Source organism: Lytechinus pictus, chromosome 13 (assembly GCF_037042905.1).
Source record: "Lytechinus pictus isolate F3 Inbred chromosome 13, Lp3.0, whole genome shotgun sequence".
NCBI classification, from domain to species: domain Eukaryota; kingdom Metazoa; phylum Echinodermata; class Echinoidea; order Temnopleuroida; family Toxopneustidae; genus Lytechinus; species Lytechinus pictus.
In genome coordinates this window covers 29,716,939-29,732,305 of record NC_087257.1, presented here as the reverse complement: position 1 = coordinate 29,732,305, position 15,367 = coordinate 29,716,939, and the positions used below count along the sequence as shown (strand labels likewise).

Genomic DNA, 15,367 nt, shown 5'->3' with positions numbered 1-15,367 from the left:
CCATGTGCAGAAGAATGTCTTGATGCGCGCGCAGTTGTGGTAGCGTGGTTTGCTTACAAGACACCAAAAAAATGCGGTGCCACCGCGAGTATAGGCATGCGGGGATCGGGCCGGTCGTTACGAGGCCGTGAATTAAACATGGGTATAATATCTCCTTCGTACTTCTTTCTGTTTTTCAGCGTTTCTCCAGACAAGTTAAAAAGACGGGGTTTTTTTTGGTTGCCAAAAAATAGGGGGGCCGGCTCGGCCCCCCCCCCCTTGGATCGATCCGCGCCTGCAATCATCCCCCACTTTTCAAGAGAACAGATATTTTTTTTCAAATGGTTAATATTACTGTCTATGTGTGGATTCATGTTTAAATGCAGTCAAAGTGCTTAAATTGGCCTAATTTTGCGTTCTAAAAATGCAAAATTTCTCGCGCGGTCGCTCCGCTTCCGCGCTCAATCTATACTTACAAGAATTTGGCCGTGACAAATCCCTACGTTTAGCTTATTCCAAAGGTTATATCCACTGCATCATGGGAGTTTAGTTATAATAAATCCATTTATGAATAAAAGATTCCAATGACTTTCAAATATGATTATAACTTTATCATAAACGAATTAAAACATCCTAATTTAAGTACTCTTTCGTGAATATGGAGGGGGTCATCTGGTATCTTTGTGGAAGCGGGAAGTTTGCACGAAAAATATTTGGCCTGTCGTATTCGTCAAAAGTATGCGATGAGATACTGATTACATTGATCAAATCAATGCCGTTAATGAAACATTCATTTTTACCACTATCCGTTTATAGGGGACTCTAAATCACATTAATTAACACAGCAATGTAATGTAATAAATATTTCATAAATGAATTTTGCTCAAAATTTGGAATGTTGCATCATCTCCCAGCATGCCCAGTATGTATAATCTTAAAGATTATTCGAAATCTTCCATGTTCATATGTTCTTCATTGTGATATTTCCACGTTTTTTTTTAAGGACAAGACCACCCCAACCATTAGTCGATTTGAATAAAAAGAGAAAAATCCAACAAGCATAACAATGAAAATTTCATCAAAATCGGATTTAAAATAAGAAAGTTGTGACATTTTTAAGTTTCGCTTAATTTCACAATACAGTTACATATGCACATCCTGGTCGTTATGTAAATGAGGAGACTGATGACGTCATCCACTCACTATTACTTTTGTATTTCATTATATGAAATATGAAATATTATAATTTTCTCCTCATTGTCAAGTGAAACAAAGATTAATTCCTCCCTAAACATGTGGAATTGGCATTGTTTTAATTCTAAATGGTTCAGATAATTTGGTCCTTATATTGTCAAATCTGTAAAAACTGAAATATTGTATAATTCAAACAATAAAAAACAAAAGAAATAGTGAGTGATGTACATCATCGACTGTCTCATTTTCATCTCACATAGATGTGCATATAACTGTTTTGTGAAAAATAAGTGAAACCTGAAAATTTCATAACTTTCTTATATTACATCCGATTTTGATGAATTTTTTAGCGTTTTGCTAGTTGGATTCTTCTCTATTTATTCAAATCAACATTTTTCTAGGGTGGACTTAAATTTATATTGTGGCCTGTGATGGCGTATTATCATTTCATATGGCACCCTTATTCCCGATAATCATGATGCTATTTTTGTTTTCACTCTCATCTCACCATTGACCACTGAGCAAATGAGTTTTCATTGAACAAAACTCGACTATTTAAATTCATATAATATGCTCTTTTTATATATTTCTTGTTCATAACCTTCTAAAGTTATTGATAATATACCCTTATCATCCTCTGTATTTATTATTTTAAACGACTGAAACAACTTGAAGACTCGCTAACTACGATCACCACCGCAATTTCTCCCATAATTTCACTCCCTTGAACATGTTGAAAGACAATTTGATAATCATTTTCTTTCTTCCAACTATGGAAAATATGCTCGCTCGCTATGCTCATTGTTCGCCACATTATCCATGTATCAAATAATCACAGCTCATGAAAGAAGATTTTGGTCATCGTGTCTTCCAGCTACTGACAATTTGCTTGCTCGCTCGCATTTGGATATTAACTGTAGTTCACTTTATAACACAATAAATTATTATTATTCCTGTTATTATAGCCATTGAAAAAAATTCTTAGAGGCCTTTACCTGAAAGATAAACATGATAAAAGGATTATGTACACAGTTATATACCCCCGTATACATAGACTTAGGTGTGGGGGTGTCCCCCCAATTTTTAATTTTCAGGTCAATATATTGCTTTCATCCGGGCTTTCACCCCCCCCCCCCCCCCCACTGCTCGGACCGGATTTACGCCAGTACTTCATCACATTGCTTTGTCATCAGGAGCTGAAAAGTATTTAGGTGTCATTCCCCCCAAAAAAAAATCTTCATATTTTAGACAAATTAAAAATAAAAACTTGACCAAAACATTTCATATTTGTGCTAGTTACCTCTTAACACAAACTTTTTTTGTTCGGGGGTGACATATAACATGATATAAAATGTAATATAAATCATAAATATGACATTTATATATTTCTATAAAACGATGTTTGGACATATAGTAACAAACAATAGAATACATTTTACACGAATATTACTTTTTTTTTCAAAGAAAATTCCACCTGAAATATACTTCATTCCCAACGGCATCAAAATCATGTAAAAGAGCTTAATATGCTTTTTCATCAGATACCAAACTCATCACGGTAGTATTTATATTTCTGAAGATATGGTAAATTATATAATGTTTAGCAAGCGAACAAATTTCACTGACTTCCATGGGTGTATGTAAACTTTTGGCCTCAACTGTGTATGGGCATTTTCACGGTAACTGACGTTACACGGCACAATTTTATACACTTTTCATTGTGTGTATAATTATCTCTAAAACAACAAATGATGGGAGTTTGCTTAATTGCTAGCATATAGCACCACATGTAGGCCTACTTTGAGTTTCACCCTTGCAAAGGTGCGTCTGTTCAAATAATCAAATAAATAAATTAATTAATAAATAAAAGTTTACTCAAAAACTTTCCTTTTCTCTCTGTGTTCCCTGAGCACCTTATAGATCTAGTTTTGGCGCTTTATTTTAGCGATCACACTTTTTCAAATACATCCATTTTCATTCTCATTTATCACGATCGCCATGTTCATATCATTCTGGCCTTTATCAAGCTCGGCATCCATCTTGCTATTTTCCGTCACAGGCGACGATTCCTGGTCTTTCCGACGACCGCAGCAGCCGAACAACAGTCGTCTGAAGTCACTAAGCCTCGTCCAGTATATGATAGGGTTGACGACAGCGTTGACGTTCACGAGCCACCAGGCGATGTAATATACATTGTAGAACCAATTAGCGGTACCATATCGGTCATACTGGGGGTAGTACTGGTAGATAAATCTTGGTCGATTTGAGAGGCACAGTAATGAGAAACACATGAGAACCCAACAGACTAGGTTAGAACACACCACCAAAACGAAGGTGCAGAGGACTTTCTGGTTTTTCTTGACACGGAGTAGGTAGGCATCGGACGTGAGCCCGATGCCACGGGTTGATCCCGAAATGGTGATGTACACGAATGCGTATACGATGGCGCATATTCCTATGGCACATAGGAGCATGATAGGGGAGATGAAGTAGAAGAAGAGACGATCATTAAGGAGAAATGTACCAAGATAGACTGCAAAGACGGCTGCCCAGATGAACACACATGAGATTATACAGCGAGTGTTGGTGACCAAACCACGATTTTGAAATGGATCAAGACGTATAATGATGAATCGATGAATGGCTACAGCGAGTGTACTTAAGATGCTCACCATCATAGCAGCACCAAGAATACGAGTCAGGATTGCGTGCTTTAAGAACAAATGAAATAAATTACGTCAACTTAATATTGATATTGATTTTTCTAATGATTTTCTTCTCTTTCTTCTTTTTCTTTAATCATTCTCTTTTTTCTTCTTCAATACACCGGTCGGAATATATTGCAACCATCATGACCATGAGAGATTCACCTAGGCCTACAGTAAAAAGTGCGTGCAGATTAATTCAAATACTAAGGCCGCGATTCTCCCAATGGGATCCCTTTGAAAGACCACCGTAAATTGGCTATTGGTGATGAAGTCTTTCGGCAGTCTCCAAAATTTGTGATCTCTGTGGAAATGCTTTTGATAAAACCCTGAAAGGACTATGAAATATTGATAGATAATTCTCGTTTTGCTGAACGCTCCTTCAGTGATATTTCACAGGTCTTTCAGAGAGATCTTTTGTGCATTAAAGATCTTTCGACGCAATCTTTCCATGGAGCTTCACTTGTCTTGTAATGATCTCTCATTATGAGAGACAGTCAAAAGATCATGGAGAGACTAAAATAAGACCTTTGAGATTTTATTGAGATACCACTGAAAGAACACTGAAAGACAATTTCCACTGAAAGACTGTGGTAAACCGTTTGAAAATGTTTTGGAGATGAAAAAAGATCATTGGAAGTCAAAGATTGGTTCGGATCTCGTGTAAAATCTCGGAAAAATTCCAAAGATATTTAACTTATCATGGTCCAGACGTTGGCTGTTTTTTCAGAGGAAGGGTCGTAGGAAGCCCAGTCGAATGAAAGGTCGGAGTAGAATCCGTCTGGACAGAGATACTCCGACCTTCCTCCGATCAAAATACTCAGTGGCGTACGTAATTAGCCAAAAATTTGAAGAGGCCAGATATGGCGTATCGGACAAAATTTTAAGTTGCGAGCAAGCTGGTAGAATGTTTCACACTTCTCGTTCCTTTCATTTTCTTTATTCAATATACTAAACGGTGCAATTTTTTCGGGGGGATATGTCTACTCTTATGCGATTCTCTTCAAGTAGCGCAGCTCCGAATTCAACTCTCCCTTCTTAATTTTTCGACCCTACAAGCGTCAGTAGACACAAAACCAATATCACTATAATAATCCATGTAATCAGATCAAACTTACATTAATATCTGCCCAGTAATCAAGCCATCTCTGAACTGCTACGACGGCTGAGGCGACGAAGTCTCCCAAAGCAATGTTGAAAGTGAAAATATTCTGCGCCCTTCGAAGATTCTTAGAAGCGATAATGGCAATCAACGTTGCCCCATTAAGAAGAATGGCCAGTCCACTAAATAGTGACAAGAAACCTACGAAAATATCACTATTTATCCGCATTTTCCTGTGATTGAGAAGGCAACCTGCTGACGATGACGATCGATGTATTTCACGGTTTTGACTTGTAGAATGAAAATTATAATTGTCGTATAGCGATCTTAATTTTTTAATTCCATTTTTTTAGTGATGGTTTCATTTTCAGACCTAAGGCTTAGTTGAAAAGTTGATGATGATAAAATTGATTGTGATAAATAAGATGATCATAAGTTGCTCGAAAAGAAATTGCATATAGTAAGATTTATTTTAAGCTGTTCTTGTTTCGAGAGAGTCCATGGAATTTGTAATGGTTTATGAAACCTTCTTGAAAACTGGAAAATGTGATAAATTTTATCTTTATCCGTAATAATGAAGGTGTATTTCAGTGAACTGCATGAGATGAAAACAAGAATTCTCTAGACCAACGTTGGATATGTCAAATGCATTAATGATTTTTCACTGCTCTTATTCTCCTTATAAAACCAACCAAAGCAACCAATTTGCAATCCCGAATGGAAGATCTACGTCACTATAATCATGGGCATGCGCAGAAGAGCACTCCTATCTTACCAACGGAGAATTTAAGAACTATTATGATGAAAACTCTTATCGCCTAGAATCAATGATTATAAGCATAACGGTGGATTTTCCCACTGCATTGAAAAGATATTCTTGATATTGGGAGCTTATTCATTGGAATCTTGAGTGTGATGTTTATGGTGTTGATCTTCTTCTTTTTTCCCCTCCTACTTTAAAGGGATGGTAAATAGAGTGAAATTCACCGAGCAAAATGCTGAAAATGGATAACAAATAACGAAGTTATTGAATTTTGAAATTTATCAATATTTTGTGAAACAGTTATATGCACATCGACATGAATATTCATTAGGTAGGCTGATGATGTCATATCCCCACTTTCCCTTTTCTTATGCTATTACATAAAAACATAAATGTTTCATTATTTCATACATGTGTAAATGATGTGTCTCCATTATGATGAAATAAGTTGCGGCAATAAATAACTAATGCACTTTATCAGTTGTCAATCCAATTGTTTTAGTTCTTGGTAGAAAAATTTTGAATAAAAGTAATTTCTACTGTAATAAAATTTAAAAAAGTGGGGATATGACATCATCAGCCGACCTAATGAATATTCATAAAGACATGCCTAGAACTGTTTCATCGGTATAATGCAAATCTTAAAAATTCAATAACTTCGTTATTTTTTTTCCGATTTCGATCAAATTTTCAGCATTTTGCTTTGTGAATTTTACTCTTATTATTGAGATATGAATATATCCAGCCTGGACCATCCCTTTAATTCGTGCTCCTGTCTTCCCTCACGTCTTTCTACCATTTTTTCATCTACATGGTCATCAACCTTTTTATCTCCCCGATACACATGCAAGCCAGTGATTTTACCTTTATGGTGATGATGATGATGATGCACAGCATTTGTATAGCGCCATATATCTGTCAAAGATATTCAAAGGCGCATTGGAGGAGCCAGTCAACCTTTATTAGAAAATTAAATGAAAAAAAAATTGATTTTTTATTTATTTTTTAATTTGATTAATATTTTATGAGTTAAAGGGAGGTTAAGGGAATTCAGCCTAATAACTGACTGATTCGAGTCACGTGAGAGCCCGTTCAATGCAGAACTGTCATTGTTCAAAGCAGATGACTATTGTGAAGCAATATCCTACCTGAAATAAAATAGGTGATCTTGAGCTGTATTACTTGAGCTATTGTTAGTAAGGGAGTGAGAGGAGGGTGCTGAATTCTTAACTCATAAAATATTTAAGGACAAGTCCATCCCAACAAAAGGTTGATTCAAATAAAAAGAGAAAAGGCCAACAAGCACACAACACTGAAAATTTCATCAAAATCGGATGTAAAATATAAAGGTATGACTTTTTAAAGTTTCACTTAATTTCACAAAACAGATATATTCACATCCTTGTTGGTATGCAAATGAGGAGACTGATGACATCACTCACTCACTATTTCTTTTGTATTTTATTATATGAAATATGAAATATTCAAATTTTCTCCCTGTTGTCGTGTGAAACAACAATTAATTCCTCCCTGAACATGTGCAATTAGCATTGTTTAATACTATTAATCAAATTGGTCCTTGTCAAATCTGTATTAACAAAAAAGGAAATATTGTATAATTCAAACAATAAAACAAAACAAAATAAATAGTGAGTGATATCATCGACTGTCCCATTTGCATGTCACTAGCCACTTTTCGCAAACCTCACGGACGGTAATATTAGGGTCCCCTAACACAAAAGTTAACGCTTGATCATACACTTGATTTTTAAGATTGATTGTACATTATAGTCAATAGAGAATCAAACGTAGAAAGCTGCTCTACAACCATTGCTAAGCTTTATGTTACAGGGGGGTTACAGGCCCTACAGATCTGCTTTTCGTGTGCAAAATTATTTCCCGCGACACCCGCACCATACATGCATGTATGACGACTGATGGTCATCATCGTATATGCCCCCTGAGCCAGCGGCGAACCTCTACTATGACAGCTGGCTGGAGATATTCGAAATGCAGGGCCTACAATAGATTATGACATGGATAAGAAAGTGGTTTTTCAAACAAATCGAGTACATATTGAGTGAGGAGAAAATTACTGAATTAAGGCTTAGATATAGATCATTACAGTCCATCGAATCGATATTGCATTTAATGTGGATTATTGGTGGATCACTGGCAATTGATTCCATGGGTCAGATCACCTCTCCCATGTCTCCAGCCGAAACCATTTCGCATGCGTTGAAATCACTGGCGTAAATCCGTGTTGATGGGTGGGGGGGATGACTGAAATATTTTGGCATTTTTTTTGCAATCATGTTTTTAGATATGCAAGGAATTGTCACTGTGATATGTCCACAGTGGCTTACCGTGGGTCACGGCATTGGGGGGCACCAGCAAAATGTTTGAATCACTGACTGAGTGCGCTAGTGAGCGCGCTCAGTTGCCAGTTATACTGACCTAATAGAGACATTTTAAGGACAATGTCATTAAACGGATATGTATCTCACTGATCAAATAATGCGAGCGCGAAGCGCGAGCTTAATTCACACCTAAAAAGGGACATTATAATCAAATTTGTGTAATCATGATAGGTACCTGTCTCGCTAAACATTGCGAGCGCGAAGCGCGAGCTGAAAATTTAGATAATTCAGACCTGAAGTGGGGCATTCTAAGTTTTCTTTGTAGGAATTAACTAGGACCATACGTATTTCATTAACCAAATGATGCGAGCGCGAAGCGCGAGCTGAAAATTTTTGATATTCAGATCAGAAGAAGGGACATTTTAAGGACTGATTTTAGGAATTTATGAAGAGCAGATATATCTCACCAATCCACTAATGCGAACGTAATCACGGACAGGAAATGTTTCATATATACGAAGACCTTTACATAGGGCAATCACTTTTTGAGTCATGAAAAAGAAGCATATGTCACTACATAAAACAATGATAACTATTCAATTTCAATTCAATTTAATATGTCTGCTCTTCATGAATTCCTAAAATTAGTCCTTTAAATGTCCCTTCTTCTAATCTGAATATCAAAAATTCAATTTTCAATTTCAATTCAATTTATTCAAATAACTCAAGTGCTAGGAAATATATTTGGTTATTATTGACTTGAAAACGGGATGTTTTAGTATACAACAGGATTATATATCTCGTTAAACAGACAATGCGAGCACCAGGAACAATGAAGACATAGGCCCTGGGCAAATTATGTTTCATAAAGTTATGATAAAAATGTTTCTTATGTAATGTAACATAACATAATTATAATATAATATAACATTATGATGAATAATATTTTCTTCTTTCCCACTACGTTTTTCTTCCTTTCTCCCTCTTTTCTCCCTTTTCCCCCTTTCCCCGTTTTTTTTGGTCAGCCGATGGGGGGGGGGGGAGATGTGCCCCCCATGCTCCCCGTTACGTCACTGTATGTCCATATGGCAAATACCCCTCCAATGTTATCTTTTTTACCCCCATGATGGTTTAATGGTTTTATCGATTACATTCAAAATTTTTTGACATTCCATCTTAATCCCTTCCCAAAGACCCCAACATTGATGAAATGGAAGAAACGGGGGTTTATCTTCAATGTTATAATAAGGACATAAGTATTTCGTTTGGAAATGGTGAACTGGCTCTTTATTTGCATTTTATGATTCAATAATATTGTTTTATTTGTTAAGCGGTATTTTAGGAAGAATTTTAACCAATAAAACAATTATCTCTTGTGATTTTTTTTTCATTTCTTTCGTAAAAAGTGGGGGGGATGTTTGTACAGGCCATCCCCCCCTCCTCAAAAAGTGGGGGGGATTTATCCCCCCCCCATCCCCCCCGGGATTTACGCCAGTGGTTGAAATGTACACGGCATAGGCAATAGGCCTAAACATGCTAAACGTCTGAACACCAGTCAATTTTGCGGGGTTTTTTCTTTTGCTTACTCCTCTTACACAAACAATACGCCTCTATAGCACACAATGTAATGAACATTATGCTTTACTTTCCCCCAAAATGGGGGATTAGATTCAAATTCCCGGGGGGACCACTTCCATTTATAAGTGGATACCAGGCGCGACCATGGGGTTTCGAAAAGCCGCCCTAAACAAGGGATCCAAGTCTTTTCCAGATTATGAAAATGCATCTCTTAACAAGTAATTAGCTTGTGAAACACTACAAGTATTGGAAATATATCCCCCTTTTCAGTATTTTAAACATCGTTTTTGACACCCTTATAACGTTACATAGGCCTATACGTAACGTACTTGCCCACTCTTTCCCTTTTTACGCGTGGTCGCGCCTGGTATCCACTCTTCAATGGAAGTGGGCCCCCCGGGCGGCCTCTCGAGCTCTGGGAGGAACCAAATGTGGCTCTGGAAATTCGTCCTAAATCGGATATATCGCTGTTACCATAGTAGCAACCAGAATTTTGCACACGAAACGCAGATTGAATGTTTCCGTTCCAGATGCGAAACGAAAAAAAGTCTCATGTCACACAATTTGCATTGCAGGACAGAGTTTTACGACCATGACGACGGGCCCAAAAGTCTCTTTAAAAATCTACTACCGTCGTAAATAAGCGTTCGCGTTCTCTAACGAAAGGTCGGGATTGAGTTGTGCATATCACTGTTTTGTGAACAATAAGCGAAACTTTAAAAATGTCATAACTTTTCACATCCGATTTTGATGAAATTTTCAGCGTAATGCTTGTTTGATTATTCTCTATTTATTCAAATAAACATTTTTCTAGGGTGGACTTGACCTTTTATCAAATAAAAAAAAACATTTTTTCATTTAATTTTCTATTTTATTTCGTTAAGTACGATATGAGAATTATTCAGCCAATAACTGGCTGAATCGAGTCACGTGAGATTTGAAAATCTCACAGTAGTCATGCGTGCAAAAATAGGTAAGTGACATAGGAACCAATCATCTTGATTCAGAATTGTCTGTCCAAACGAGGATTCATTCTGAGTTGGTTTTAGGTCGAATTGCAGGTGGATTCACTTTTAAGTAGGTGAGTAAGTTAATGAGGTCTGCCTTTAACAGGTTGGGTTAGCAACTGCCTTTGGTTTGGGAGTTAAGGTTCTTCGCATTACATGTTATTCCGGGGGGCCACTTCCATTGACGAGTGGATGCCATGCGCGACCAGGGGGCCTCGAAAAGCACCCTTAACAAGTATTTTCCATATTCTGAAAATGCACCCCTTAACAAGTATTGGCGTATGAAACCCTATCCTGGGACAAGTATTCCCTGAATTGACCCCCTAAACAAGTACAGAGATATTTTAATTGTTATGTCACGGACGTAGGTCGTAGGTTTTACCTTTACCTACAATTGGGTTTAGTATATACGGCCCCACACCTCCCACACCTCCCACACCTCGCTCAAATCGGACTCTAAACACGTAGTTTTGACTGTTGGGGCAAAAAGTACATCCTTTATAAAACATTTTGAGTCTTAATTTTTTATACCCTCGCAATTTGACCCTAAACACGTATAGCTTTCCTAGTGAAATAGATACCCTTTTTTTTAGTGTTTTTGACACCTTTATTACGTTACGTACGTAACGTGTCCTATCTTGAAAAAGATATCCTCTTTACGTGTATTTTTTGGTCGCGCATGGTATCCACTCGTCAATGTAAGTGCCCCCCCCCCCCCGGGCATGTTATACAGTACAATAACGGAAACCAATGTTGAGTGGGCCAGTAAGTTGGGACTATCAGGATCCCTTTCGCTTTGTACGTCCTCTCGGCATAGGGGGAACGCCCCCCCCCCCAATTTGTTGATTATAACCTTTTTTTTTTGCTTGTCGAAATTTAGTTGGTGTTTCCTCCAAAAAGAAGTATAACTTTTTTTTTGGCTTGTAAAATTGTTTACCTGTGTCCATCCCAAAATTTCAGGTGGTCTCCCCCCCCCCTAAATTTTGGGCATAATCTGGCAAGCAGATTGGAATGCTTCTAGAAATGGTAGATTTTTGTATGCTATTGATCATGATAATGTTTTTAAGCAGGCATATAGAAAAGCCTTTTCTCGGAAAGAGGAATGCCTCCTTCATCAAAATTTACAGTAGGTAAGTGCAAATTAAACTATTGTATGTTTCCAATTAAACAGCACTCTTCAGGCCTCTGTGAGGTGTGCAAAGTATTTGAGACTATTTTGTTCAAAATATGAAAAAGAGAGACACGTTATGTTTAATAAACTTAAGATGAATGACCCGAATCTTAAACAATTGTTAATTAATCCCGATTATACACAGGAACTACTATGTTTTATTATGTGCCACCTACCGTTTTGACAGTTAGGGGGTTTATTTTTTAGTCTTTTTTTTTTCAAACACAAGACATGAAAGAAGGATTTAAAATTCTTATTAATAAGAACCAAAGAAAAATACAAAACAAAAGAATAAGAAGGACGAGAAATATTAGAAGAGAGGGGGGGAATTTAGAAAGATATCAATAAAAAATATACATAGAAGTTAATAATAAAACAGTACACCATCCAATTTTGTCCTTACAATGTACAATTATTTATCACACGCGTTTTTTACAATTATGTAATTTCATATTTAAATTGTTATTTGACGAAGATTTTAGGAAATTATATATATATATGTGGATGAAGAGAACAATGGTAGGCGTAGCTTAAATCAAGGTTCCCCAGAGCTATCTACCCTTTAGAAAAATTGGTGATGCCGAAAAAATGTCTCTGCCGGGAATCGAACCCGGGTTAGTGGCTAGGGCGACCCCGATCCGATTTCAGACCATCAGATAGACAGATATAATTTCCTTTGTCGGGTGAAGGTGGGTTTCGAACAATGACAAGCCGCCATGCTTCAGCTGGATCAAAGCTATTGCTTTGATACAGTACACGTATGGGAGAAAGTATACACAATTAATGTGTAAAGTTATACATGTACAACAGCTTTGGCAACTCTTTTATTAATTGTTCGAAACCCACCTTCACCCGACAAAGGAAATTATAATTGGTATAGTGTCGAAAATCTGTCTATCTGACGGTCAATCGGATCGGGGTCGCCCTTGCCTCTAACCCGTCTCTGTGGTCTAGTAAGGCACCGGCGTTCAAAGCTGGTTGCCCGGGTTCGATTCCCGGCAGAGACATTTTTTCGGCATCACCAATTTTTCCAAAGGGTAGATAGCTCTGGGGAACCTTGATTTAAGCTACGCCTACCATTGTTCTCTTCATCCATTTCTTTACAATATTTAAATGAAAGAGTTGCCAAAGCTGTTGTACATGTATAACTTTACACATTTGTATACTTTCTCCCATACGTGTACTGTATCAAAGCGATAGCTTTGATCCAGCTGAAGCATGGCGGCTTGTCATTGTTCGAAACCCACCTTCACCCGACAAAGAAAATCATAATTGGTATAGTGTCGAAAATCTGTCTATCTGACGGTCAATCGGATCGGGGTCGCCCTAGCCACTAACCCGTCTCTGTGGTCTAGTGGTTAAGGCACCGGCGTTCAAAGCTGGGGGCCCGGGTTCGATTCCCGGCATGCAGAGACATCTTTTCGGCATTACCAATTTTTCCAAAGGGTAGATAGCTCTGGGGAACCTTGATTTAAGCTACGCCTACCATTGTTCTCTTTATCCATTTCTTTACAATATTTAAATAAAAGAGTTGCCAAAGCTGTTGTACATGTATAACTTTACACACACACATATATATATATATATATATATATATATATATATATATATATATATATATATATGTAATAACTATAGTAGCCGATAGGTTAGCTGGTGTGCCCTTTTCCACGAACAATCATTTAGCATGCGCGATATTTAATTTGTCTAAATGTATTAAAGTGTTATTCCACGAAGATATTTTATTTTGTAGGACCTACTAATATAATACTAATAGGTGGATGGGTGACGGGATGGGTGACTAATTTATATGTCATATAATCGTCACCGATGGTTTGACGTCGTATGGATCGCTTTCCCTGCCGACGACGTCCTATACTAAGAAATACGACAGGCGCGGCCGTATAAGATGGAGAGATTGAAGAGCGCCATCATATTCAACAACAATTAACTATCTGGGCCAAATAAATACATACAGCGGACCAGGCTGAAGCCAGCGCACAAACCCATCGCACAGAATATATTGAAGCAAGCAAGCGCACAAACCCAGCGCACAGAGCTATCGCGATACAAACCGCCCTACATCGTGTGCGTAGTCTAATAGTTGCAGACCCTAAATACAGCTTAAGGACGTTCCACAGTTATATTTGTGCGCATTATGATCTGCGCATAGTTTACACTCTGCGCGCTGACGTCACAGTACCACTGGCGTAAATCCCGGGGGGATGGGGGGATATATCCCCCCTACTTTTCGAGGAGGGGGGGATGGCCTGTACAAACATCCCCCCCCCCCACTTTTTACGAAAGAAATGAAAAAAAAATCACAAGAGATAATTGTTTTAATGGTGAAAATTCTTCCTAAAATACCGCTTAACAAATATAACAATATTATTGAATCATAAAATGCAAATAAAGAGCCAGTTCACCATTTCCAAACGAAATACTTATGTCCTTATTATAACATTGAAGAGAAACCCCCGTTTCTTTCAATTCATCAATGTTGGGGTCTTTGGGAAGGGATTAAGATGGAATGTCAATTTTTTTTTAATGTAATCTCTAATAAAACCATTAAACCATCATGGGGTAAAAAAGATAATAATATTGGAGGGGTATTTGCCATATGGACATACAGTGACGTAACTACGGGGGGCATGGGGGGCACATCCCCCCCCCCCATCGGCTGACACACAAAAACGGGGAAAGGGGGGAAAAGGAGAAAAGAGGGAGAAAGGAAGAGAAACGTAGTGGGAAAGAAGAAAATATTATTCATTATAATGTTATATTATATTATAATTATGTTACATTACATAAGAAACATTTTTATCATAACTTTATGAAACATAATTTGCCCAGGGCCTACGTCTTCATTGTTCCTGGTGCTCGCATTGTCTGTTTAACGAAATATATAATCATGTTGTATTAAAACATCCCGTTTTCAAGTCAATATAAACCAAATATATTTCCTAGCACTTGAGTTATTTGAATAAATTGAATTGAAATTGAAAATTGAATTTTTGATATTCAGATCAGAAGAAGGGACATTTTAAGGACTGATTTTAGGAATTCATGAAGAGCAGACATATTAAATTGAATTGAAATTGAATAGTTATCATTTTTTATGTAGTGACATATGCTTCTTTTTCATGACTCAAAAAGTGATTGCCCCATGTTAAGGTCTTCGTATATATGAACGTGATTACGTTCGCATTAGTGGATTGGTGAGATATGTCTGCTCTTCATGAATTCCTAAAATCAGTCCTTAAAATGTCCCTTCTTCTGATCTGAATATCAAAAATTTTCAGCTCGCGCTTCGTGCTCGCATCATTTGGTTAATGAAATACGTATGGTCCTAGTTAATTCCTACAAAGAAACCTTAGTTAGAATGCCCCACTTCAGGTCTGAATTATCTAAATTTTCAGCTCGCGCTTCGCGCTCGCAATGTTTAGCGAGACAGGTACCTATCATGATTACACAAATTTGATTATAATGTCCCTTTTTAGGTGTGAAT

General features: G+C 37.3%; 1 protein-coding gene across 1 annotated transcript; it reads right to left on the bottom strand.

Moving 5' to 3' along the window:
• Window positions 1–2,154: 2,154 nt before the first annotated feature.
• On the bottom strand, window positions 2,155–5,209 carry LOC129274198 (substance-P receptor-like). Its single transcript, XM_054911038.2, has 3 exons — window positions 4,997–5,209; window positions 3,140–3,884; window positions 2,155–2,168 (listed from the first exon to the last, which is right to left on the bottom strand). Exons 1-3 carry the CDS (start codon window positions 5,207–5,209, stop codon window positions 2,155–2,157), a joined length of 972 nt encoding a protein of 323 aa, XP_054767013.2.
• Window positions 5,210–15,367: the final 10,158 nt, after the last annotated feature.